The 24263-nt window shown below is 33.5% G+C and overlaps 1 protein-coding gene and 1 pseudogene across 2 annotated transcripts in view; both read left to right on the top strand.

The window, feature by feature from the left end:
- Positions 1–24263, top strand: part of LMBRD1 (LMBR1 domain containing 1) — a 122335-nt gene that overhangs the window by 87839 nt on the left and 10233 nt on the right. For both annotated transcript variants that reach the window (XM_034962304.3, XM_034962305.3), the window contains exons 10-14: positions 8359–8423; positions 8767–8869; positions 9436–9540; positions 11129–11278; positions 12677–12755. In XM_034962304.3, the coding sequence (XP_034818195.3) occupies positions 8359–8423; positions 8767–8869; positions 9436–9540; positions 11129–11278; positions 12677–12755 (502 nt within the window). The remainder of the gene's footprint in view (positions 1–8358; positions 8424–8766; positions 8870–9435; positions 9541–11128; positions 11279–12676; positions 12756–24263) is intronic.
- LOC129398012 (nucleophosmin-like) lies at positions 4123–7343 on the top strand (annotated as a pseudogene).

Raw genomic sequence — 24263 nt, 5'->3', positions numbered from 1 at the left:
ATTGATTTTTGTATAAGGTGTAAGGAAGGGATCCAGTTTCAGCTTTCTACATATGGCTAGCCAGTTTTCCCAGCACCATTTATTAAATAGGGAATCCTTTCCCCATTGCTTGTTTTTCTCAGGTTTGTCAAAGATCAGATAGTTGTAGATATGTGGTGTTATTTCTGAGGGCTCTGTTCTGTTCCATTGATCTATATCTCTGTTTTGGTACCAGTACCATGCTGTTTTGGTTACTGTAGCCTTGTAGTATAGTTTGAAGTCAGGTAGTGTGATGCCTCCAGCTTTGTTCTTTTGGCTTAGTATTGACTTGGTGATGCAGGCTCTTTTTTGGTTCCATATGAACTTTAAAGTAGTTTTTTCCAATTCTGTGAAGAAAGTCATTGGTAGCTTGATGGGGATGGCATTGAATCTATAAATTACCTTGGGCAGTATGGCCATTTTCACGATATTGATTCTTCCTACCCATGAGCATGGAATGTTCTTCCATTTGTTTGTATCCTCTTTTATTTCGTTGAGCAGTGGTTTGTAGTTCTCCTTGAAGAGGTCCTTCAATCCCTTGTAAGTTGGATTCCTAGGTATTTTATTCTCTTTGAAGCAATTGTGAATGGGAGTTCACTCATGATTTGGCTGTTTGTCTGTTGTTGGTGTATAAGAATGCCAGTGATTTTTGTACATTGATTTTGTATCCTGAGACTTTGCTGAAGTTGCTTATCAGCTTAAGGAGATTTTGGGCTGAGCCAATGGGGTGTTCTAGATATACAATCATGTCGTCTGCAAACAGGGACAATTTGACTTCCTCTTTTCCTAATTGAATACCCTTTATTTCCTTCTCCTGCCTGATTGCCCTGGCCAGAACTTCCAACACTATGTTGAATAGGAGTGGTGAGAGAGGGCATCCCTGTCTTGTGCCAGTTTTCAAAGGGAATGCTTCCAGTTTTTGCCCATTCAGTATGATATTGGCTGTGGGTTTGTCATAGATAGCTCTTATTATTTTGAAATACATCCCATCAATACCTAATTTATTGAGAGTTTTTAGCATGAAGGTTGTTGAATTTTGTCAAAGGCTTTTTCTGCATCTATTGAGATAATCATGTGGTTTTTGTCTTTGGCTCTGTTTATATGCTGGATTACATTTATTGATTTGAGTATATTGAACCAGCCTTGCATCCCAGGGATGAAGCCCACTTGATCATGGTGGATAAGCTTTTTGATGTGCTGCTGGATTCGTTTTGCCAGTAGTTTATTGAGGATTTTTGCATCAATGTTCATCAAGGATATTGGTCTAAAATTTTCTTTTTTTGTGTGTGTCTCTGCCCAGCTTTGGTATCAGGATGATGCTGGCCTCATAAAATGAGTTAGGGAGGATTCCCTCTTTTTCTGTTGATTGGAATAGTTTCAGAAGGAATCATTTGCCCTTCTATACAGCTCTCTCTGTGTATACTGAAGGTAATTTAAGACCTTTGAGAAGTTCCTGACATTAAATTTCTTAGAAGTTATGTTCTATCTCAAAATTTTGTGCCAGTGTTACCTTTTATTCTCTACTATACATGTTTGTCTTATTATGAAATGAATTAAATTTAAATTTTGCAAATGTAAAAAAAATTTTACAATTTTTAAAATTAGTAGAGGATTTTTTTTTTCGTTCCCATGAAGATGCCTGTTGATCTCGTGTTTGCCATGCATTTCCCTAGCATATACATAACTTATTTCAGAAGCATAGGCTTTGTGGTCACCTAATCCTGGGTTTGAGTCCTTGCTCTGCTCCTCACCAACTCTGTAACTTCTTCTTACTTAAGCTTTTTGAACCTCACCTTTCTCATTCTTAAAATGGAATTATATACTTACTTTATTTTGTTGCGGGAATTAAATGAAATAATGTATGCATTGCAGTTCCTTTTGATGTAAACAGCTCAGAAAATTGCAGCTGCTGCTGTTATAGTTCTATATGTAGGATTTTTCAAGTTCTTAAATCCTACCATGGAAATGAAGGGAGATTAGTTTTGTGCTGAAGACAATTATAAAAATAAGCACCTAATTAGAATAAGTTAATAGCTCTTTAAAACAGCCTTTATATATAATATTGAACACATTTCTAAGCCTACAGTCTGATGTTCATTAAATACTTGAATAAACTCTTCCCTGACAGAAGAGTATACTTTGAGCTTATACAGCTAATTGGCCTGGGTAACTTATAGATCATTTGGTTTTAAATGTAACTTGAGATTTGACTATATATACTTCTTATGCTTATACACAAAATTATAAATTCATGTTTGTAATTATATTGCATATATTTTTTAGATTTTTTTATTGTGGTAAAATATATATGCCTCAGTCTATGATTTGGAATATTTTTAGGTGTATATTCAATAGCAGTAAGTACATTCACAATGTTGTACAACCATCATCACTATTCATTTTCTGATCTTTTTCAAATGGAAACAATGTATTTATTAAACGGTAATTCTCCATTCCCTAGTGATTTCTCTTCTGCTCTCCATCAGTTTGCCTATTCTAGGTACCTAGAGTAAAGAACACAGGAAATACAACATACACAAAATTATCTAACAGTAAGATATTATTGAGACTAAATATGTCCATAATTTCAACAAATGTGAATACACCTAACTCACCATTAGAAGAAAATTTTTCTTTTCTTCACAAAGAAGATAGATCCAATGTATGCTATTTAAAAGAGACACACCTAAAACAGTAGTTCAAAAGGACTAAAAATAAACGGGTGTTTAAAGACATACTAGACAAATGGAAACAATAAGGAAACAATGATCCTATTAGACAAAATAGAATTCAAGCCAAAATACACCAATTGTAACAAAGAAGGACACATTTTGTGGTAGATACAGTGCCTTTTTCTTCACCTAATGATGCCCTCATCCAGGAAACCTGTGACATTAAGTGGCAAAGGAAACTTACAGATGTAATTAAGGTTATAAACCTTAAGATACAAAGATTATCCTGGGTTATTCAGGTGGGCTCAGTCTAGTAACATGAACCTTTAAAAGCAGAGAGCTTTCTGGACTAGAGTCAGAGAGAAGTGATAAAGGGTACATCAAAGATATTCAAAGTGCGAGAATGACCTGACTTGCCATGACTGGTTTGAAGATGGAGGGGGAAATGTGACAAGGAATGCAAGCAGCCTTAAGAAACGGAGAGATGTTCCCAAATGATAGCCAACAAAGAAAGGAAAACTCCAACTCTACAACCTTAAGGAACTGAATGCCAGCCAACAATCTGAAAGAGCATGAAAGTATTTCTTTCCCAGAGTCTCCAGAAGGGAACGTAGCCCTACTCTTGGTTTTGGGCCTGTGAGACCTCGAGCAGAGAATCCACTGAGCTGCACTGTGCACAGACAGCTGACCCACAGAAACTGAGATAATAAGTAGATGCTGTTTCAGGCCACTAAGTTTGTGGTGGTGTGTCATTGGCAGCAGTAGAAAATTTACACACTTTTAAGTATGAAAAGCCACAATTTAGAATGAAGATATAATAACTGTGGATATCTATGTACCAGTTAGCACAGCAGCCACCTTTATGAAAGCAAAAACTATGGGAGATTCCAGAAGGTAGAGATTGAAATATAATAGTAATAGGAGATTAACAGCATTCTCAGGGTAAAACATTTCAAGTGGATGAAATACAGTAAGAATATAGAAGACCTAATAATCAGTAAGGTACAACTTACAACTTTTAAACTTTACATTTAGATAATAGAAAATAACCTTTTCTCCAAATGCACAGGGAACACAAAAGTTGATCGTATTATTAATTGTATCCTGAAGAAAGTATCAGGAAGTTTCAAACAGTAGATATATTACAAACAACTTTTCTCTGATTGCAGTGCGTTAAAACTAGAAATTGTAACAAAATCAATAGACTAACATACTTTTCACTTGAAAATTAACCTTATATTCAGCAACTTTTGAGTGAAAAGAAAGGGGAAATAAATTACAGAATTTCTAAAAGTTAATGATAATTGAAACATATTAGAATCTGTGGGATACCTTTAAAATAGAGATCAGTCCCTGATGTGATTCTGTCCTGTGCGGCTATTCTCTTGAGCAGTGGTTGTTTATCTCCATCTGCCTTCTCTCCCACCTAAGTGTGTGCCGCCACCTGATGGAAGATTCGATGGACATGGACATAAACCCCTGGAGGCCCCGGAACTATCTATTTGGTTGTGAACTACAGGCTGACAAAGATTATCACTTTAAGGTGGATAATGATGAAAATGAGCACTAGTTATCTTTAAGAACGGTCAGTTTAGGGGCTGATGGAAAAGATGAATTACACATTGTTGAAGCAGAGGCAGTGTGTTATGAAGGCAGTCCAATTAAAGTAACACTGGCAACTTTGAAAATGTCTGTACAGCCAACAATTTTCCTTAGGGGCTTTGAAATAACACCACCAGTGGTCTTACGGTTGAAGTGTGGTTCAGGGCCAGTGCATATTAGTGAACAACATTTAGTAGCAGTGGAGGAAGATGCAGTCAGTAGATGAAGAGGAGGAGGATGTGAAACTCTTAAGTATATCTGGAAAGTGGTCTGCCCCTGGAGGTGGTAGCAAGGTTCCACAGAAAAAAGTAAAACTTGCTACTGATGAAGATGATGATGATAATGATGAAGATGATGATAATGATGATTTTGATAATGAGGAAACTGAAGAAAAAGCACCAGTGAAGAAATCTATACGAGATACTCCAGCCAAAAATGCGCAAAAGCCAAATCAGAATGGAAAAGACTCAAAACCATCATCAACACCAAGATCAAACGGGTAAGAATCCTTCAAAAAACAGGAAAAATCTCCTAAAACACCAAAAGGACCTAGTTCTGTAGAAGACATTAAAGCAAAAATGCAAGCAAGTATAGAAAAAGGTGGTTCTCTTCCCAAAGTGGAAGCCAAGTTCATCAGTTATATGAAGAATTGCTTCCGGATGACTGACCGGGAGGCTATTCAAGATCTCTGGCAGTTGAGGAAGTCTCTTTAAGAAAATAGTTTAAACAATTTGTTAAAATTTTTTTGTCTTACTTCATTTCTGTAGCAGTTGATATCTGGCTGTCCTTTTTATAATGCAGAGTGGGAACTTTCCCTACCATGTTTGATAAATGTTGTCCAGGCTCCATTGCCAATAATGTGTTGTCCAAAATGCCTGTTTAGTTTTTAAAGACGGAACTCCACCCTTTGCTTGGTCTTAAGTATGTATGGAATGTTATGATAGGACATAGTAGTAGTGGTGGTCAGACATGGAAAGGTGGGGAGACAAAAATATACATGTGAAATAAAACTCAGTATTTTAATAAAGTTAAAAAAAAAACAGAGAAATTCATAGCCTGAAACACACTTACCAGTAAAAGTGGAAAAAAAACAAAAAACAAATGTCCAATCCCAAAAAAGCAAGCAGAAGAAAAAAAGGAATCACACAGAAGAAAATAAGATAAAAGCAGAAAGCAGTGAGGTAGGGAGAAGAAAAACAGATGAATTACAACAGTCCCTCTATATCTGCGGATTCTGCATTTGCAGATTCAACCACCCATGGATTGAAAATAGAGTCCTAATTTAGTACTAATAAAGTAATGATTTCTGCATATGCATATGTTTTAATTAATAGACAGACCACTACCTAACTTCATTAAAAGGAACCAGGGCTGCTTGGAGAAATGTCTGATTCTAGGACTGTGGCTGGGAAAGCACTTAATAAGCTTGGGACATCTGATGCCAGAAAGTAAGAAGTGTTTAGAGAATAGTGGGCATATAATAAAAGGAACCAGTTTGTAGGGGCTCCTATTGCCTAAATCTGGGACCATTTAGGTATCAAAATAATGATAATAACAGATGATAACTAATTGAATAAAATAATTTATAAGTCTATATTGACATAAGTAAATACATTAGTAAATGATAGGGAAGGGAAAGCTCTTCCCTACAGTAGAATTCCAACAAATAAATATAGAAGCAATTAGAAAACCAGCATTTGACAAATACCACAGAAAAAAAGTATTGTTTCTGGGAAGAGGCATCAGTGGATACTAAAGTTGAAGTTAAAAGTTTGGTGAGAACAAGATTTTGCATATTCTGAAAGTATCTCACCACAAAACATATTAATTACAGAGGGGGAAATAATAATTGTGCAATGGAGAAACCTGACTGAAACCACCTTACTACATGATTTAAGTTGAGCTCATCAGTAATGGGGCAAATAGACATGACTGTGCCACTTCATATGATGTATTGAGAAGGACTCAACACTTCTCTGTCTCTGTCATTTCTGGAAAAAAGCATAATCTAAATATAATCATGAGAAAATAGGCAATCCAAATTGAGAGACATTCTACAAATTAACTTCCCTGGACTCTACAAAATGTCAAGGTTATGAAAGACCTCGTTCAAGAGAAATTGATATATAATAATTAAGACTTGTTCAAAAGAGAATGATAAGGTAACATGTTAAAATTTGGAGAATATGAGTAAAGGGTATAGTGGAATTCTTTGTATTGTTTTTGCATATGTCTTATTCCATTTTTATTGATGTTACCTCTATAGTTTAATTTTTATTTCAAAATTGGCATTATAGCTAGAGTATAATATGTAGCATTTAGGTCAACCCAATGTGGTCATCACTGATATGATTTTGTAACTACTAATTTAAGTTCTAGTATTTAAGTATGTATAGTTTTCTTGGTCTTTATAAAATATTTGTATTTTTTACATTTGTTCTGTGTTCTCTTAAGTCACTGATTAAGCAGTCTAACTCTGGGTCAGTCATCTCTACAGATTTGGAAGATAGCTAAGAGGGTTTTTTTTTTTAATTTTAATTTTTTTTTTTTTTGCCAAAATGGATACCAAAGGGAGGGAATCTTCAAATGCTGTTTCTATATCATGTTCTCCTACTACTAATTGGCATTTCATAGTTATACTGCTACAAACTATTTTTTGTTAACAGCTATTAGGAGGGAATGTTTTTCACTTGAGAATCCTAAGTATAAGTCTGTGTTGCTTTTCAGTTCACCACAGTACCAAATATAGATGCCTGAATCTAGTAGGAAAAAAAGTATAACTCCTTTATACCCTCTACTAATGAGCAGTTGTTACTATAAAGGAGTCACTTCAAAATCTTTTGCAATGAAACCCTTTTTAAATAATGAATTTTCTTGTGGAATCCTAGCATGAAAAATAGTACATGCAATATCACTCTGTTTTCAAGAGATGACTATAGCCTTCTTGGTCCCCTCTCGTTGTCAACTCTCTCCTTCCCAGTGAGCCCCAAAGGCACCCTGCCATAACTGAAGAATTTCCCCAGAGCACAGGTCCAAAATTACTTCCAAAAATCATCTTTTCAGGCTAGGTAGGTTCATGTGTTACTTCTTTTATTCTCTCAGGATTCTAAAATTTACTTCAACAGTCATGTGAAATAAGATGAAAAAATCTCCCTACCATTCATGATTTCATAACATTCATTGATCTATTTATATCAATTCCAGTTAAAGGAGGAGCCCAACACACTTAACTGTGCTTACTGGGACTCTTCTTTTTGGGTCTGGTCTTGACAACTCTTTAGCCCAGTTGTCCCTGGAACTTGGGGAAGATTTCGGGGAAAAAGAGCTTAGGTTTTTGCTAACATAGATTTCAACTCTTTTATATTCTGAAACTTTTCATTAGAGACTCAGTTATAATATTTTTCTTCCTCTTTTTCTACCATCTTTAATATAAAGTTCATACAATTGGGAGAAGTATGTTCCACTACTTACAGTGCTTAGGACATTTTTTCCACAGAAACATTGTTTTACCTGACAATTTTTTCAGTGTTGTTAGTACTCTGTTTCAGGTTTCAGGAATAGTATCACTTGTATAGGCTTTTATGGATTGTAATATAATTTAACCACTATATATATCATTTATATATATTATTACTTCTATGGGAAAATGTTCTAAATTTTCTATTTTAACTAACAGGGTAATATAACCTGCATTTCATGGTTTTGGGGTGTGTGTGTGTGTGTGTGTGTGTGTCTGTGTGTTAGTCATAATGTACTTTTCAGTCTCATTTCAGTGTAATAGAATAAAAACTTTGTATTTGGTCTAACAAAGAGTTTCATTTGTTTACTTATTAGTGAAGACTTTTCAAATGCTTTGTCTCTTTTATGTACATGTTCTCAATCAAATAGTCTCATAATGAAAATTCAGGTATAAATGCCTGGAATTGTATACTAAGTTAAAATGTATCTTAGATTGTTTTTGTTAGATCATTGTCATATTCTAGCAACTCATATTGAATATAATGATTTTGTGCTTTTAATATCAACTTTTAGAACTATATTTTAATGAATATATTTTTGCTTTTAGATCGTCTGGGGAATATTTTTCATCTTAGTTGCATTGCTGTTTGTAATTTCTCTCTTCTTGTCAAAGTAAGTACAGTAGACACATTTTCTAAAGCACTTATACAAATTCTATGATAATATACATTTTGTTGCTGAATGCCATTAGTGTAGGCTATTCATCTTAAGTAGCTTTTTTACTTGAAGTGTTCTATAGCATTAACTCAAAGAATGGCTAAAACGTCCAATAATAGAGTGTTTCTTTATTCTCCATCAATTGAACAATAGCTGTGAGATATTTAAGTGAGGTTTAATTTGTTATCCATTGTTTTCTTTGACTCAGGTGTGTTTGCATGCTTAAATTATATTTTTTCTAAATTTGCTGAAAATTTGATAGTATAACATAAATTTAATTCTTTGTAATTTTTTTTAGTTTAGATAAAGCTCTTCATTCAGCTGGAATAGATTCTGGTTTCATAATTTTTGGAGCTAACCTGAGTAATCCACTGAATATGCTTTTGCCTTTACTACAAACAGTAAGTAAAATATCAATCATTTTATACTGTAGCTGCTAGAGTATAAAATGCTAGAGTCTAGCAAACATTCTGACATCCTGTTGCACTAAAATTATTATGCTAAAAACCTATGAATAGTTTGACATATGCTTATATTATTTTCTAGTTTTACTTTTTATTTGCCTGTAATTTACACATTGACATGTTGCTTTAAATATCATATTGATATATTCCTGGACTTTTATGTTATACATAATTTGACTTGGGATATATTATATAACATGAGGTGGTCCTCTCCAAATTATTTTTGGTATTAATATTTAATCAAGTCTTTTATAGATAAATGCAATTTTAGTTTAATTTGCTTTAGTATTTTTCTTAAGATAATGGTATTAAGAGTTTTGGTAATAGTTTGGTACTTGTTTGTTTTTTGAGGATTTTTTTTTAAGCACAGTAGCCTAATCTAAATCAAGGTTGATATTGTAAACGTTTGCCGGATGGGGATAATGAAGTTTTGTTTATTTTATATGACTGTTAGAGTGCTTATAGTTTATATGTTAAATTTAATTTCATCTTTTTTTTTTCAGGTTTTCCCTCTTGATTATATTCTTATAACAATTATTATTATGTACTTTATTTTTACTTCAATGGCAGGAATTCGAAATATTGGCATATGGTTCTTTTGGATTAGAGTAAGTATATATTACAGTATTATTTTTTTCTCATCATTTTGTGTGTGATCTCCATAATTACAAATTATCTTAGATTTAGAATATAGTAGCTGTATCTTTATACCACAAGTGAGAGAAATACTAGCCTTTTCACTTCATGTTGACATAAAAGTACTTTTTATCTAGAGCAGTGGTTCTTAAATGGGGGTGATTTTGCCCCCCGGAAACATTTGGCAATATCTGGAGATATTTTTAGTTGTTATAATTGGGGAATGCTAGTGGCATGTAGTGGGTAGGGGCCAGAGATTCTATTAAAAATCCTGTAGTGCATAGGGCAGACTTACCTAGCCTAAAATGTCAATAGTTCCATGGTTGAGAAACCCTGGTCCAAAAGTTATATTATTTCTTAGTAGAAACACATTTGAATATAATAGATACACTGAAGCTCAAAAGATAGCTCTCCCTATTAGTAAAGATTACCATATCATTGGTTATTTTCTTCAAATGCTTATTTTGAGATAAATTAACAATTTTTAAATGAAGTTGTATCAGGTAGACACTACTTCCAGCTGTGGGTAAAAGAGAACTCAGTTAAATAGTGGCTTGAACTAATGAAAGATTTCTTGCTAGAAAGATTTCTTGCTATGGAAAAAAAGAATCTAGTATTGCTTCAGTAGCTCAAAAAGTCAGATCCAATATCTCTGTAATTCTTTGAGTATCTCTGTCATGATTGTAGTATGGCTGCTGCAGTTCCTCTTATCCTGTTCATATTCTGTGAAGACAAAGGTAGTTAGGAGAAAGGGGTATACAATTACATCAATAAAACAAGACTTTTACAGAAATCCCTAACAGACTTCTGCTTTCCTTTTTGTGTTTAATATTTTATCACATGGCCGCTACTAGCTGTGAAAGAACCTGGGAAATGTAAATTTATGAATGATCTTATTGTCATCCCATCTAGAACTGGAGTCTGTACTACAATAGTACAATTGTAGTGTACTACAATCTAGTAATAAAACAGGGAGGTGATACCTAAGTTGCTAAAATAAAAGCATTTGCTATGCTATTGAAATGAAGCAAGTTACCTGGTTCCTTATATTTCAGTTACCATGTGTTTTCATTTCCCTTTAGTATAGATAAATGTGAAAAGCTCTTTAGTAAGATTATCAGAGTTTTTCATAAACTAATTTTTATAGCAAAGTATAAGGATGTCACGAGTATTTCATAGAAATAGATGTTTATAAACACATGACATTGTCTATTCTTATGCAGTATTATAAAAAATTATATAAAACCATAGTATATTACTGATACTTGTAGTTTAAATTCATACTTCTAATCTTTAGATAGAACTAGAGGTAGTTCACAGTTAGCTCCGTGAACTTCTAACAGATGCTGTTACACAATAAGTTTAGAAGATTTCTCTGGAAATAGACCATGTGAATAATCTTAAAATTATTCGGGATGATTAAGAACTTTTAGTATTTACTTTGGAAGAAAAATAATTGTTGATTGAACTGTGTAAATCATTTCCCATAACACAAGAACAGGATTTAATGCTTTATAAATGAAATATGTTGCTGAAATTTTGTCACTCTTTTCTTTCCAGTTATATAAAATCAGAAGAGGTAGAACCAGGCCCCAAGCACTCCTTTTTCTCTGCATGATACTTCTGCTTATTGTCCTTCACACTAGCTACATGATTTATAGTCTTGCTCCCCAATATGTTATGTATGGAAGCCAAAATTACTTAATAGAGGTAAGTGAAATATTTAAAACTTGATTATTTTGATATTTTAAAGATAGTGATATTTAAAATCAAATTTTAATTGTGATGGTTAGCATAAGATATTAGCTCATCAGATTAAATTTAATGCTAAAACTGGTTTTTTGTTTCTATTTTTAGCATATTTATATTTGTTTCATACTGTTGTTTTTTTGAAACAGCACACAGAATTTCATTACAGTAGTTTCTTAAATGGGTCCTGTGGTGCTAAGCTACTGAACTTTACCTTAGTACTTTATTAAAACTCATAATACTTCCTCTAAAATAACATTTTAATGAATTTTAATAATACGGCTCCCAAAGAACATTTTGGTGAGCACAGCATGTCCGTTCATTGGCACTATGAATCCCCTAGAAGAGGCTTTATAAACATTTTATATGTAGATAACTATACATTCTTTTAACATGATGGGTATCCTCATATGCTGATTTATTGGTGGTGTTGATCTCTCAAAAGCGAACTGTGGCTTTTAGTTTTAATAGAACAGTAAGTTTGGATTTTCTGACGATTCATAATATTCTGACCATATCTGATTCAAACTTTGTTTAGTTTTTTTCCTTTTTTAAAAATACCTTTTGCTCTACTTCTTAACTGTTCAAACCATATTTATGTTTCAGGGCCTGATCAAGCATTGCTTTAGTGGAGTCTTTCATGATTAAATCAGTGTGCCCAGATCGTTTCTTTTTTATCCTGTTCTTCCTTCATTCTTTCTTTACTTTAACATGCAATTAGAAAGAAAAATCTAACGAACCTATCAACCCTCAATCAGTACCATCCATAATATTGGTGAGTGTTAAAAGGCTATTTCATTGAAAAATATTTAGTTATAATGTAGGTGAAACAGATAAAGCACAGATCATGATGGAGGTACATGAATGACCTAAGTTTGGGAAACAGCATGCTGGAAAACCACCTGAACCATATTTCTCACTTCTTACACCTTTTTATTCTCTTCTTGCCTCATCCCCTTCACCTGCCTCACTAGGTCATGCTTATTAAACATCCTCCTGTGAAGGAATGAAGGAAGATTATGCTTTTGCTTGGACAAAAGATATTCTTTGCATGTTCCACAGTCTGAAAATAACATTCCTTTCAGATGCTATACTTTGTATTAAAAATGGAATTTGTTTGTTCTGGGAAGAAGCCATGTTGTTCAACACAGGACCTAAAGGATTATTGCAAAAAGCCTTAATGTTTAATTTACCATAATTATTTTTCTCCTAAGAGCAATGTTGCAGAAAATTTACATTTTGGAATGTTAGATAGATGTAGTTAGTATACAGAGTATACAGTTCATAGTGATTACTTTTTAAATCCAAATGTATTTATTAATGCGGTTTTTATATTTTAACTATATTTTTATCTTTCAGACTAATATAACTTCTGACAATCATAAAGGCAATTCAACCCTTTCTGTGCCAAAGAGATGTGATGCAGATGCTCCTGAAGGTAAAAACAGCTTGTTTTAAAACTTACAACTTTGTTGGAAAAGAATTTCCTGGCATTTTGCTGTGTTAATCATTTGATGCATTTGTTTTACTACGTGGTAAGAAGGAAACTTTTAGCAAGTAGAGGTTGGTAAATCTCTTCAGTAGAATTTCTTGTTGATGAAAGGATTTGCATTAGAGAAAGAACCATTAAAATTACTTAGGAAGTAATTTTTTATTTATTTTATTTATTTATCACATTTACTAGTGTAATAAGAAATCACTGTTAAGTGATTTTTTTTCCTTAAAAACATAAAGGAGTTTGGTGGAATCTACAGTTCTTAGTACCAAGACCAAAAGTACTTATGACCTAGAACAATTTTTAATTCATCCATGTCTGGTTATTTAATTTAATAATAATAGTGTTAGTTATAATAGCAGTTAACTTTAAAAACATACAGTTGTTTTCAAGGCATTGTGTTAATTATTATATGTGTACTCTGACAAAAATTCTGTGCTCTTAACCTCTATGTATTTTTAGAGTATGTTTTTTTTTTTCTATGTGAGTTGTTTAGGTGATTTTTTTTTCTTTGAATGTTATAGTATTCTTATTAAGGATTTCTGATTAAGGATTCCTGATTTATTCTTTCAAAATTTGTAAAAGTGTTTTCTAATCTTGCCTTCAACATGCTTTTATTTTGTGGTAAAGTAATGTGTCAAATATAGTGTATTTCTGCATGAATCATTCATGAATACCATTATGAAAAACACAAATTCTGAGTTTTTTATAGCAGGGTCAACTGTGTAATGTAATAGAGTATTAGGAACAAGTATAAGGTACAGGGATAGGCCAGAGGAAGACGCAATTAACTCTGCCTTGTGGGGATCACTGTGGAGTAGTAGTCAAAAAAGAAACGTTTCAGGAAGGAGATAGCAGAGCTACATTTTAAGGTTATCTGGTATGCACATCAAGGGAAGGCTGTTCTAGGCAGAAGAATAAAGCGTACAAACAATTACCTTAAATTGCACAGCCGTGTGTTCAAGAGAGTTTGAAACATTGGTTTTGTTTAGGGGTTGGAGGGAGGAAGGCGGAGTCATGAGTCAGATCATAAAAGGTTTTAGAAAGTGACTAAAGAGATAATGAAGTGTTTCAAGTAAGAAAGTAGAAGTTATGATCTGATTTATTTTTAGTAAGTTAATTATAGCAGTTATATAGATAATGGATTTGAGAAATTGAGACCAGAGTGTGGAAATCACCTAGGGGAGGGAGAGCTATCTAAAATAATCCAAGAGAGTTGAAAGCCCGAACTAAACAGTGGTCATGAGGATATGAAATAAAGAAGTTTAAGGAGTAAATTGAAAGAATTTCTGATTGGTTGTAGAGCAATGGTGAGAGAAACAGAAGATTCTAGCATGACACTCTAGTTACTGAGTACTTTGATTAATTTTGGTGTTACCAGCTGAGATAAAAAATACACTAGGAGGCGGAGGCAGGCAGATCACCTTAGGTCAGGAGTTTGAGACCAGCCTGGCCAACATGGCGAAACTTTGTCTCTACTAAAAATACAAAAACTAGTTGAGCGTGGTGGGACACCCCTGTAATCCCAGCTACTTGGGAGGCTGAGGCAGGAGAATCACTTGAACCTGGGAGGTGGAAGTTGCAGTGAGCCGAGATCGTGCCACTGCACTCTGACCCAGGCGACAGGGCAAGACTCTGTCTCAGGGGGAAAAAAAAAAAAAAAGTACTAAGATTAGAAAAATTGTAAAAAAAAAATGATTAGTTGACTTGAGATGTCTCAAAAATGTTCAGGTGGAGGTCTCATAAGCAGTTGGGTATACAGTTAGCCCTCCATATTAATGGGTTCCAGATCCATGGATTCAGCTAACTTTGGGTCAGAAATAATTTGGGAAAAATAAAATAAAAGATAACAAAGAAACAATTTTAAAAAAACACAAAAAGCAATACAACAACTATTTGCATAGCATTTACATTGTATTAGGTGTTATAAGTAATCTAGAGATAATTTAAAAGATGTGGGATGATGTGTATAAGTACATCATTTTATGTAAGGGACTTGAGCATTCGTGGATTTTGGTTTCCAACAGAGTCCTGGAACCAATCCCTCAGGGGTACATATGAGTTCCTGTATATGTGAGAAACTCAGAGGGTAGAGAGTGAGAAGAGAATGGACACTGGAACCCGGGATAATCATTATTTAAGGGCAAGCTGATAAGGAAGGTATGGAGAAGAAGGCTGAAAAAAGAGAAAAAATTTAATGTTAGAGATAAAAATTAATTCCATGAAGAAGATGTGCAGGGTCAAGAACTCTTTTTTTTCCTTTTAGTTAGGAGAGACTTCGGGGATAATGGGATGGAACTAGTGGAGCAGGAAAGATTGAAGAAAAATGTCAGAAAGGATGAATGATAGACCAATATCATCCAATTCTGCGCGATAGGGTGTTAAGAATATCCAGGACAGAATGCTTTAGATAGAATGAGGGATATTTCCTTCTGTACATTGCAAAGAAGGAAGCAAGGATATGGCCTCAGATAGTAACAAGTTACATCTGAGGGTAGGCAAGAAGTGGCATGTCTGTATAATTGTCTCAACTGGCTATAAAGGATGAGCTCAGGACATATACTGAGAATTAAGCGGGATGTGGGGTAGACAGTTGATGAAAGTAGCAAAAGCTTTTGATAGCCTATGAAGGGGATTAGGAGAGGATCTAACTGAAGGTAAGTTAATGATAGGTAAATATGTCAAGGGACAGAGGTGAAATTATCAATTTTATATTTTTATTGAACAAGTCTACACAACTTGTATAATTTTTCTCCATCAGTTCTTAGGTTGTTTGGGGGAAGGAATGGATTGAAGAACTGAAGGAGAATTGGGGATTTAAGGATGGAAAGCAAAGGACAAGTTGAAGGTTAGAAAATAAACAGCGACCACAGAGTCCAGGATTTGTAGGGAAATAAGGGAAGAGACTAAAACTGAGAGAAAGGATTAAAATCAAGAGATGAGATAGCTAAACATCTGATGGGGATAACTTTATTTTGCCTGAAGAAATAATAGTAAAATGTTGTTAGTATAAATAAATAGAACAGAATTTTCCAGTTCTACTTAATGATGTTAGTTCAAGATTTTTTACTTTGAAATGTATACGTACATCACAAGTAGGGTTGATAGTTGAAGTGCTTTGAGTTGCATATTTAGCTGGATGAAAACAGATTGAAAAATTAGTGTTTAATTGGTTTGTAATTTGTTTTTAACTAAGAAGTCAATGACCTTGAAGATCTAAAACAGATTCTGTTGTTCAAATTGTTACAGTAGTATTGAAACATTAGCTGTAAAACAAAAAAAAATTGTAGTTTCAAAATTATGTTGAACTGATAACGGGGCCTTTAAAATGCCCTGATATTACTGGACTGAGTGAATTTTTTATATTGTAGGTCAATAAGATTTAATCAAATAATACACTTGACTGTAACTTTTTTATGAATCACATTCAGTATTTTTCTTTTTCAGTCTAATCTAATTTATAGTAGTTAAAAATGATTCCCTTTGAACTACTGAATATTTTTTCTTAAACATTTTAGTTGACTCATTCTTTGAAATGTTATTTTGCAATACAAAAACATACCCTTTAGTTTTATGGGTTTATCTTTCCCAACTTTGTTTTGTTCTATAGCACATCTCTAAATGTTAAATTTGCCAGTACATACTTAGAAGAGGAAGGTAGAAATAGTATAACTAAATTTGGGGTGGCAGGGTAGTTTTTTTAAGTGAATAATAATGATAGAGAAAGATAACTAGATTAGGACATTGGATTAGACACATAAGGGTAGGGATGCCACCCCATCCCTACCCTTAGGATGAGGGATGGTGAGGGACTTGTATAGCAGTATACACTATTCTTTACAACATATTTCGTGACAACATTTGACTAAATGATACTGTAATAAATAACTCATAAGGCATTTGATGGCACCTTTGCAATGTATCCATTGCAAGTAACAGAATTTTAGAGAATGATTTATAGATTTAAAAACAAAAATTTTAACTTTCAGTGTTATAATTAAGATTCTTTCTGAGAAAAGTTAATCTCCCTGGAGAGATATTAAAGCAGCAATTTCTAAAAATCCATATGTTGCTGTCTTATCAATATTAAACATATTTTAGACTTTTAAAATTAATATTGTTTATATATGAGGCGATCTGACATTTATTCAACATAGAAAATATTGCTGGAATCCTAGTTGTGTTTAAAATGATTAGGTTTCAAATGAGTCATTTGTCTAAAAATAATTTAAGTACTTTGTGTTTAAAATAATCCATTAAAGAATAGAATAATTTAGCAGTAATCCTAAAAAGAATGCCTATCTTACTATTTTTATGAAGTTCTCTTAAAACGACAATATTACTTAATTCATCCTGACAGGTAATGCATAGTTTATGTTCAAAGTGAGTCAACTGAGCAAATTAGGAATCAAGTTTTAAATTTTGCATGCTATTACTCCAAGGGGACCTTTACATGTAGACGATTTATGTGTAAATGTAAATACAATATGTAAAACAAATAATTATTTAAAAGACCATGTACATTTGGAAACTATAAATATTTGAGTCAAAATAGGAAGATGAAAGACCAGTATACCTTAATGGACAAAAATAGAAGACATTGTCAGTACTGGGTTTGATTTTGGGAAAGAGAAAGTACCAGAGAAAACACATGTTCAGTACTTACCTTCAAAAAGCATGTAGCCTAATGGACTTGGATAGGAAAATAAATAATTATAATGAGAAAAAATAAATGGCAAGCTGTAATAAAATTGTAATCAAAATGCTGTGGTAAAGCAAAAGGAGATGGTGATTTATTCTGCCCTGGGGGGCAGTATAACCTTTCTGTGGACCCAAAAGAGTAAGTTAAATCTAAATGAATAAACAGAAAATAACATGTGGATATTTCAAGCAGAGAAAAAAACCTGCATTAACAAGGCATAAGGACATAAATATATTTGGTATGTTATCATAGCAATGAATGGTGGCAACACTATTGAATATTTGGAGACTGCAGTTAGGGGTGAAGCAAGATAATATGTTTCCAAATGATCATTTATAAAAATTCATTAACCTAAATTTTTATTTCTGCTGCCCTGCTTAATTATTTTATCTTTGTTATTGTAAACTTGTGTTGTCTTATTTGGACATTAAAGTGACTAGAAATGGAATGATCTCTATAAATCAAAGTTGATTTTTGTGGAGAGAGAGAGAGCGCACCTTAAAAAATAATCACATGACCAATAGGGTTAGGATTTAGCTTGAGGATACCATGTTACCAGGGCAGATGATTAAGACAACTTAGCAAATGCTAAAATGGAAACCTATGTACCAAACTACATGAATTATAAACAAATGAGCAGACAAAATTAAAAGCTAAAGCAGGCTTATAATTATATAAATAGGAAGCACAAAGGGGAAAAATGAGAATTATTGTAAATAATAATGTAAGAAAGAATAAGTAAAATGTGTATTGATATCTTACATTAAAAAGTAATTGAACTTTAAGTTCTGGAGTAAAAAGGGCCATCATCAAGAGATGATTCAAAGTACAGAAGTACAGTCTCTATAAATAAAATTTGTTTACCAAGCTTTCTTTCTTTTTTTTTTTTTTTTTTTTGAGACGGAGTCTTGCACTGTCGCCCAGGCTGGAGTGCAGTGGCGCGATCTTGGCTCACTGCAACCTTCGCCACCCGGGTTCATGCCATTCTCCTGCCTCAGCCTCCTGAGTAGCTGGGACTACAGGCACCCGCCACCATGCCCGGCTAATTTTTTGTATTTTTAGTAGAGACAGGGTTTCACCGTGTTAGCCAGGATGATCTCCATCTCCTGACCTCGTGATCTGCCTGCCTCAGCCTCTCAAAGTGCTGGGATTACAGGATTGAGCCAACGTGCCCGGCCCAAGCTTTCTTTCATTAGGTAACAAGTGAGCACATTGACTTATTTTCACAGAATCTCAAGTACCTATCCTTCTGAAACCATTTGTCTAAGATATTATGTAAGTTAAAGAATCCCCTCATTTTTTGTATGAGAGTCATAGATATGGGAATAAAGGCCATAAAGAGCCACATAAGTTGTAAACAGTTTTAAAAATATGAACTAGAATGTTAAAGAAGAAAAAACTTTAGAAAGATCATCTAGCTAGTTTAATCTTTTTTGCAGATGGAGAAACTAGGGTACCAAGAGATAAAAGTTGCACAGGTAGTATAAGACTTAGGACTTTTAATGCAAGTGTCTGGATTCCAGTTTTTTTTTTCTTCAACATTTAACATTTTTGTGTTTTGTTTGAGTGCGAGAAAATGAAACATTATTGCATCATCTGTCCTTTAAATTGTTAAAAAAAAAAAAAAAGAGAGAGAGAGGCCGTTGCTGCTTTTTAAATATAATGGAAATGGTGGTTTGAAGCAATAAAGGAATGAAAGTCATAGACAATATGAAGAAAAAACAAAGGTGGAAAGGCTAAACCTGGGTTATTGGAGGAGACATAAGAGTTTGGAAGAAGAGAGATAAAAAGAATACTATGGCATTATAACATGCAATAAAGTATCATGTTTAGAGATCAATAGTGTTGATGCTTTGAAGAGAAATTTAGCAACTAGCAAATCTTAAATTGTTAGGAAATGCAGTTTTAGTAGGATTGTATGGACTGAAGTAGAGAATTAAGTGAAGAAATTTTTAACTGAGGAGAATCCCTTAATGTGGTTTTGGTTTGGGATATTTTTCTTAAATTTTTGTAGATACATACTAGGTATATATATTTATGGGGTACACAAGATATTTTGATAACGGCGTGCAATAAATAATAATCACATCAGGGCAAATGTGGTATCCATTACCTCAAGCATTAATCCTTTAATTGTATTATATAACTAAAAAAGTATAAATGGATTGATTAGGGATTTTTTACCTTATATTTAAAAATAACCTTTAAAAATCCCACATACTGAATGCCACATGAACTAAAAGCATGAATTTATTACCAAAAGTTGTTTGTAAATCTAATATTTCATATGGAATCTTACTGAACAGCATTCAGGAGATTTCTTGTTGGCTAATTCCTCTTGAGTCTTTTTGCAAAGTAATTGTATTCTTTATTCCATCTATCTATTGTTTACATTTATGTATTGAGGGAGAACGTAGAGTTTAGTTTTGAGCATTTTTGTTTGAGTCGTTCATTAAACATCAAGTGGAGATCTTGAGTGACAATTAAGTTGTATCTGGAGTTCCGGAGAAAAAATGTATACTGGATTACTCAGGGATAGATGGGAAGTAAAGTTGTGAGACTGGATGAGAGCTCTCCAAGAGAATGAGTATAAATAGACTTGCAAAAATCTGTGTTAGAATTATCAACACAGATTATGACCCAGCCAACTGAAGGAAAGGAATAAGTTCAGCTCAAAATATTGGCAGAGGACAAGAACTAGTTTAAAAAAAAAAATGAATGAATGAATGAAACCCTCGCAGTACATTGTATGCTAATACTATTCTCCTATATAAGGGGCTTGAGTATCCGTGGATTTTGGTGTCTTAGGGTGGGAATGGGAGGGTGATTCCTGGAACCAATCCCCCATGGATATTGAGGGACTATTGTAAATTTACTGCTTTCTCTCTCGTTATTTTTCAGATTTACCTGTCTACTCCAGCATATCATTGCAGAGTACCAGATTTAATTTTAACAATTCATAATAAAGTCTAAAACATTTTTAAAGCTGATCAATAAATTTTAAAAACTTTTTAATCCCATAAAATGGGGAGAGTTGGCACCAATATAATATTACTCTGATAAACAATTCTGGGGCAGGAATATTTCCATGCCTTTATGCTAAATAAAACTTAGAACAAGCAAACATAGTTGTATGCTTGCTTTAGGAAATTCTCACTCATGATGGTGAAACAACTAAAATAGCTTATTTATCAAGACTGATTTCCCAAAAAGACTTGCTTCAGGACTTCTCATTTCATCATCCTTACCAATCCAAAACTATTTTGTCAGTTCTAACCAGGTTCTCACCTTGAAAAATGCTGATTAAAGTGGTCCGGCCCACCCAAACCTAAAACCTTGTAAATATCCTTCTCTGTCTTTCCTCTTCTTGTTCTTCCTCACTGAAGTCAGTCTGCTAAACTTAGCTTTGCTAGATGAGTGAGGTTTTTTAATGTTGTTTGGAGAGTTGACAGTATATAAGCTAGTTATGCTGAATAATATATGGGGAAGAAATCAAGAATTCAGAATCTTAACTTTCTTTTCTTATTTTTTAACTGTCTGCTAGTTTATCTGTATGGACATGCATGTCTGACCAAGCTATGAAATCTCCATTCTTAGATTGAACTTCTTTCCTTCTCGCCTCCATTTATTTTTCTCATCTACCCCCACCCCAAATCATGGGATAGGGAGAGTTGTCCTATTCCTTTTCTGTCTCCTAAAGTAGTTTACCCTTATAGAAGTCTTGAAACCAGATTCATATTTTATCTCATTTTAGTAACTAGTATCCAAATCCCACCAAGTTTACATAAGAAATAGCAAAACAAAAGGAACCAACTGGGTATTTATCTACCAATGAAGATACTTTAAATAGCAATACATACAAGGTAATGATCTAACTTTGTATGTTTTGACATAGAAAAGTAAACACCATGAAAGTAGGTGAAAGAGTATATATATTACCTCATTTTTAAATGCTTTCGTGCATAAACAAAATCTAAAAGTCTGTGTGCCTCAGGAAAGAAGTAGATAATCACTTTTTTTAAAAAAAATCTTTTATTACCTCTGCAATTAAAAGTATTACACATTTTTAAGGATGAAACAATGAGAGACACAATGACATACATCTGCCAAGTAGATGCTGATTTTAGAGAAGACTTTTTTCCCAGTTTGTTGAAAAGTATGAGTAGGTAGGTAGCTACTGAAGGTAACGGAAGGTAGTTACTGAAACTTTTAAAAAATTAAATTCTTAAAGTCTTTGTACCGTCTTTTCCCAGAATATGGAATATGTCTTTCTACTTGAACTTCTGCGATTCCTAAAGCAATACTGTTTAAACACTTACATTGTCACTAACAATGGATTTAAGTGAAAAAAAAAAAAAAAATCTCTGCCCTTCAAACTTTGGCCTGTGAGCTAAATAAATAAATACAAATACATAAAGAATGTGTTTTGCCAGAGAGGCTTACTTTTGTTTAAAACTGATGTTATTAAAAGAATTACTACACTAGTTGATACCTGATGTTGGATTTATCCAATTAAAGTTAAAATGTTCATGTTAAGAACAGCCAATTTTAACAGACTAAAATGAAGCTGGTCAAGCAATTTCACTAGAAACTAAGTCTTAAAGGGTGAAATAAAAAGTGACATTGATGCTTTGTGATGACAGTCTCCTAATATCTTCGTTAATACCTTCTGTGGTGCTGTGAGCCTAATGGTAGTCCCTAAATATAATGCAAAATGAAATGGTGCTAGATTGCTCCTGTCTTAATTTAAAACGCAGGTTTGAATATGGACTATCTACTTCACACTTCCTACCCCATATTAAGCTTTAGCTTTCTGAAAGTTTATAACTAAGAACATAACCCTCTTCAGGAGAATGTAGGTCATCTGGTTCTTTAGACGGAAGAACATGGGGCAGAGACCTTTAAAAAAAACTACGTGGTCCTTTTGTTTTATGGTCTGAAAATTTGGTAGTGAGGATGAGAAAGTTAAGGATAGTTAGATTTAGCTTTTAAGATTAATATGTCATCAACTCTACTAGAATTTTGATAATTTTGATAGCTTTATTTAGAAAGTTACCCTCTTTATTTGTGGAATACAATATTAAGTAATGACTGTGTTGCATTTCAGTCACCTTTCGAATATATTGACATATCTCCTTTAGTAATACTGAGAACCACAATCCTGTTAGTCGTGAAATTCTAAGATAAATTTATAAATGTCTTAATTTCCAGTATTACATAGGTCATTTAATTTTACTTATCTATTATTCTTGTGCTTTTTCATTTAACAAATATTTGTTGATGTCTGCTGTGTGCTAGGTACTATTCTGGGTGCTAGGGATACAGTAGTGAACAAAACACTCTAGTATCCCTGTCCCCATGGAGCTTACTTAATATAAGGGGACAGACAAATAAATATGTCAGGTGACAAGTATTATGGAGAAAAATAAAGTGCCAAAGGAGATTAACTGGTGTTCAGAAGGAGGAATGGTTTGAAATTTTAGGTACAGGAGAAAGGGAATTCTTACTGGGAAGGTGACATGACCTTAAAGAAGTGAGGAGCAAACACAGTATCTGGAGAGGAGTATTGTAGATAGTGTTAACAGCAAGTACACAGCAGGAGTATGCTTGAGGAGGTAGAGGAATAGCAAGCAGATAATTTTAAGGACGTCAGCTTTTACTTTCAAATGAAAAGTATCTGGAAGATTGTGAACAGAGGAATGGCATGATGTGACTTATGTTCTTACAGGATCACTCTGACTACTGTGTTGTATATAGACCAAGGCTTGGAAACTTTTTTGTGTAAATAGCCAGATAGTAAATATTTCAGGCTTTGTGGGTCATGCAGTAGTCTATGATAACCACTCAGCTCTTCCATTGCAGCATGAAAACTGCCATAGACATTACTTAAGGGATGGCTGTAGCTATGTTTCAATAAAACTTACAAATGATAAGCTTGATTTGCCCTGCGTGCCATAGTTTGCCTACCTGTGATACAGACCATAATGAGCCAAGGGTAAAAGCAGGTTGACAGGAGGGTTTTGCAATAATCCAAGGGAGAGTTTATGGTGGTAGTAGCAGTGGCAAAAAGTGGTCAGGATCTGGATATATTTTGAAGGTAGAGCCAATAGTATTTGCTTGATAGAGAGTTTGAGAGAGACAGAGAGAGAAGGGAGTCAGGGGTGATGCCCATTTTTTAAGAGTTTTAATTAGAAAGTATTTGTTTAATATTTCACATTCTAATTTTGATAATATCTATAATAATTAATTATCTTTAAAATTTATGTGTACCTATTAAGGTTATACATTTCTTTTTTCCTATGGGCCTGCTTGACTTTGTTTTGTTCTGGATATTCCTTCATAGAGAACTAATAGTGTAACCTATTAGGTTCTGAGCACCGCAGCTGGTTATTGAACATTATGGATGAAAGCATGTGTGTAGCTGTGATGTGGTATGTAGGTTAGGGTGTTACCTCAAGGTCAAGGAAGAAAAAATAAAGATGCTAACCTGTTAGCTATGTATGGGAAACTCTAAACGAGAATTATTAATCATGTAAAACTAATATAAAGAACTTTGCCTTATTTTGGTAATGTATTTATAAGAATGTTTATAATGAATAGATCTTGGGGAAGATAGTATAAACTATTAGATAAATACTTTGGACTATACTGACTTAAGTATTTCTTATACTACCACATTCTTCAAAGTAGTTATTCGCTTCTTCTCCACACCTAATCAGTTACTAAGAGCTGCAGAGTTTTTTTGTTTT

Source organism: Pan paniscus, chromosome 5 (assembly GCF_029289425.2).
Source record: "Pan paniscus chromosome 5, NHGRI_mPanPan1-v2.0_pri, whole genome shotgun sequence".
Taxonomy (NCBI): Eukaryota; Metazoa; Chordata; class Mammalia; order Primates; family Hominidae; genus Pan; species Pan paniscus.
This window is presented reverse-complemented; position numbering and strand designations above follow the sequence as displayed.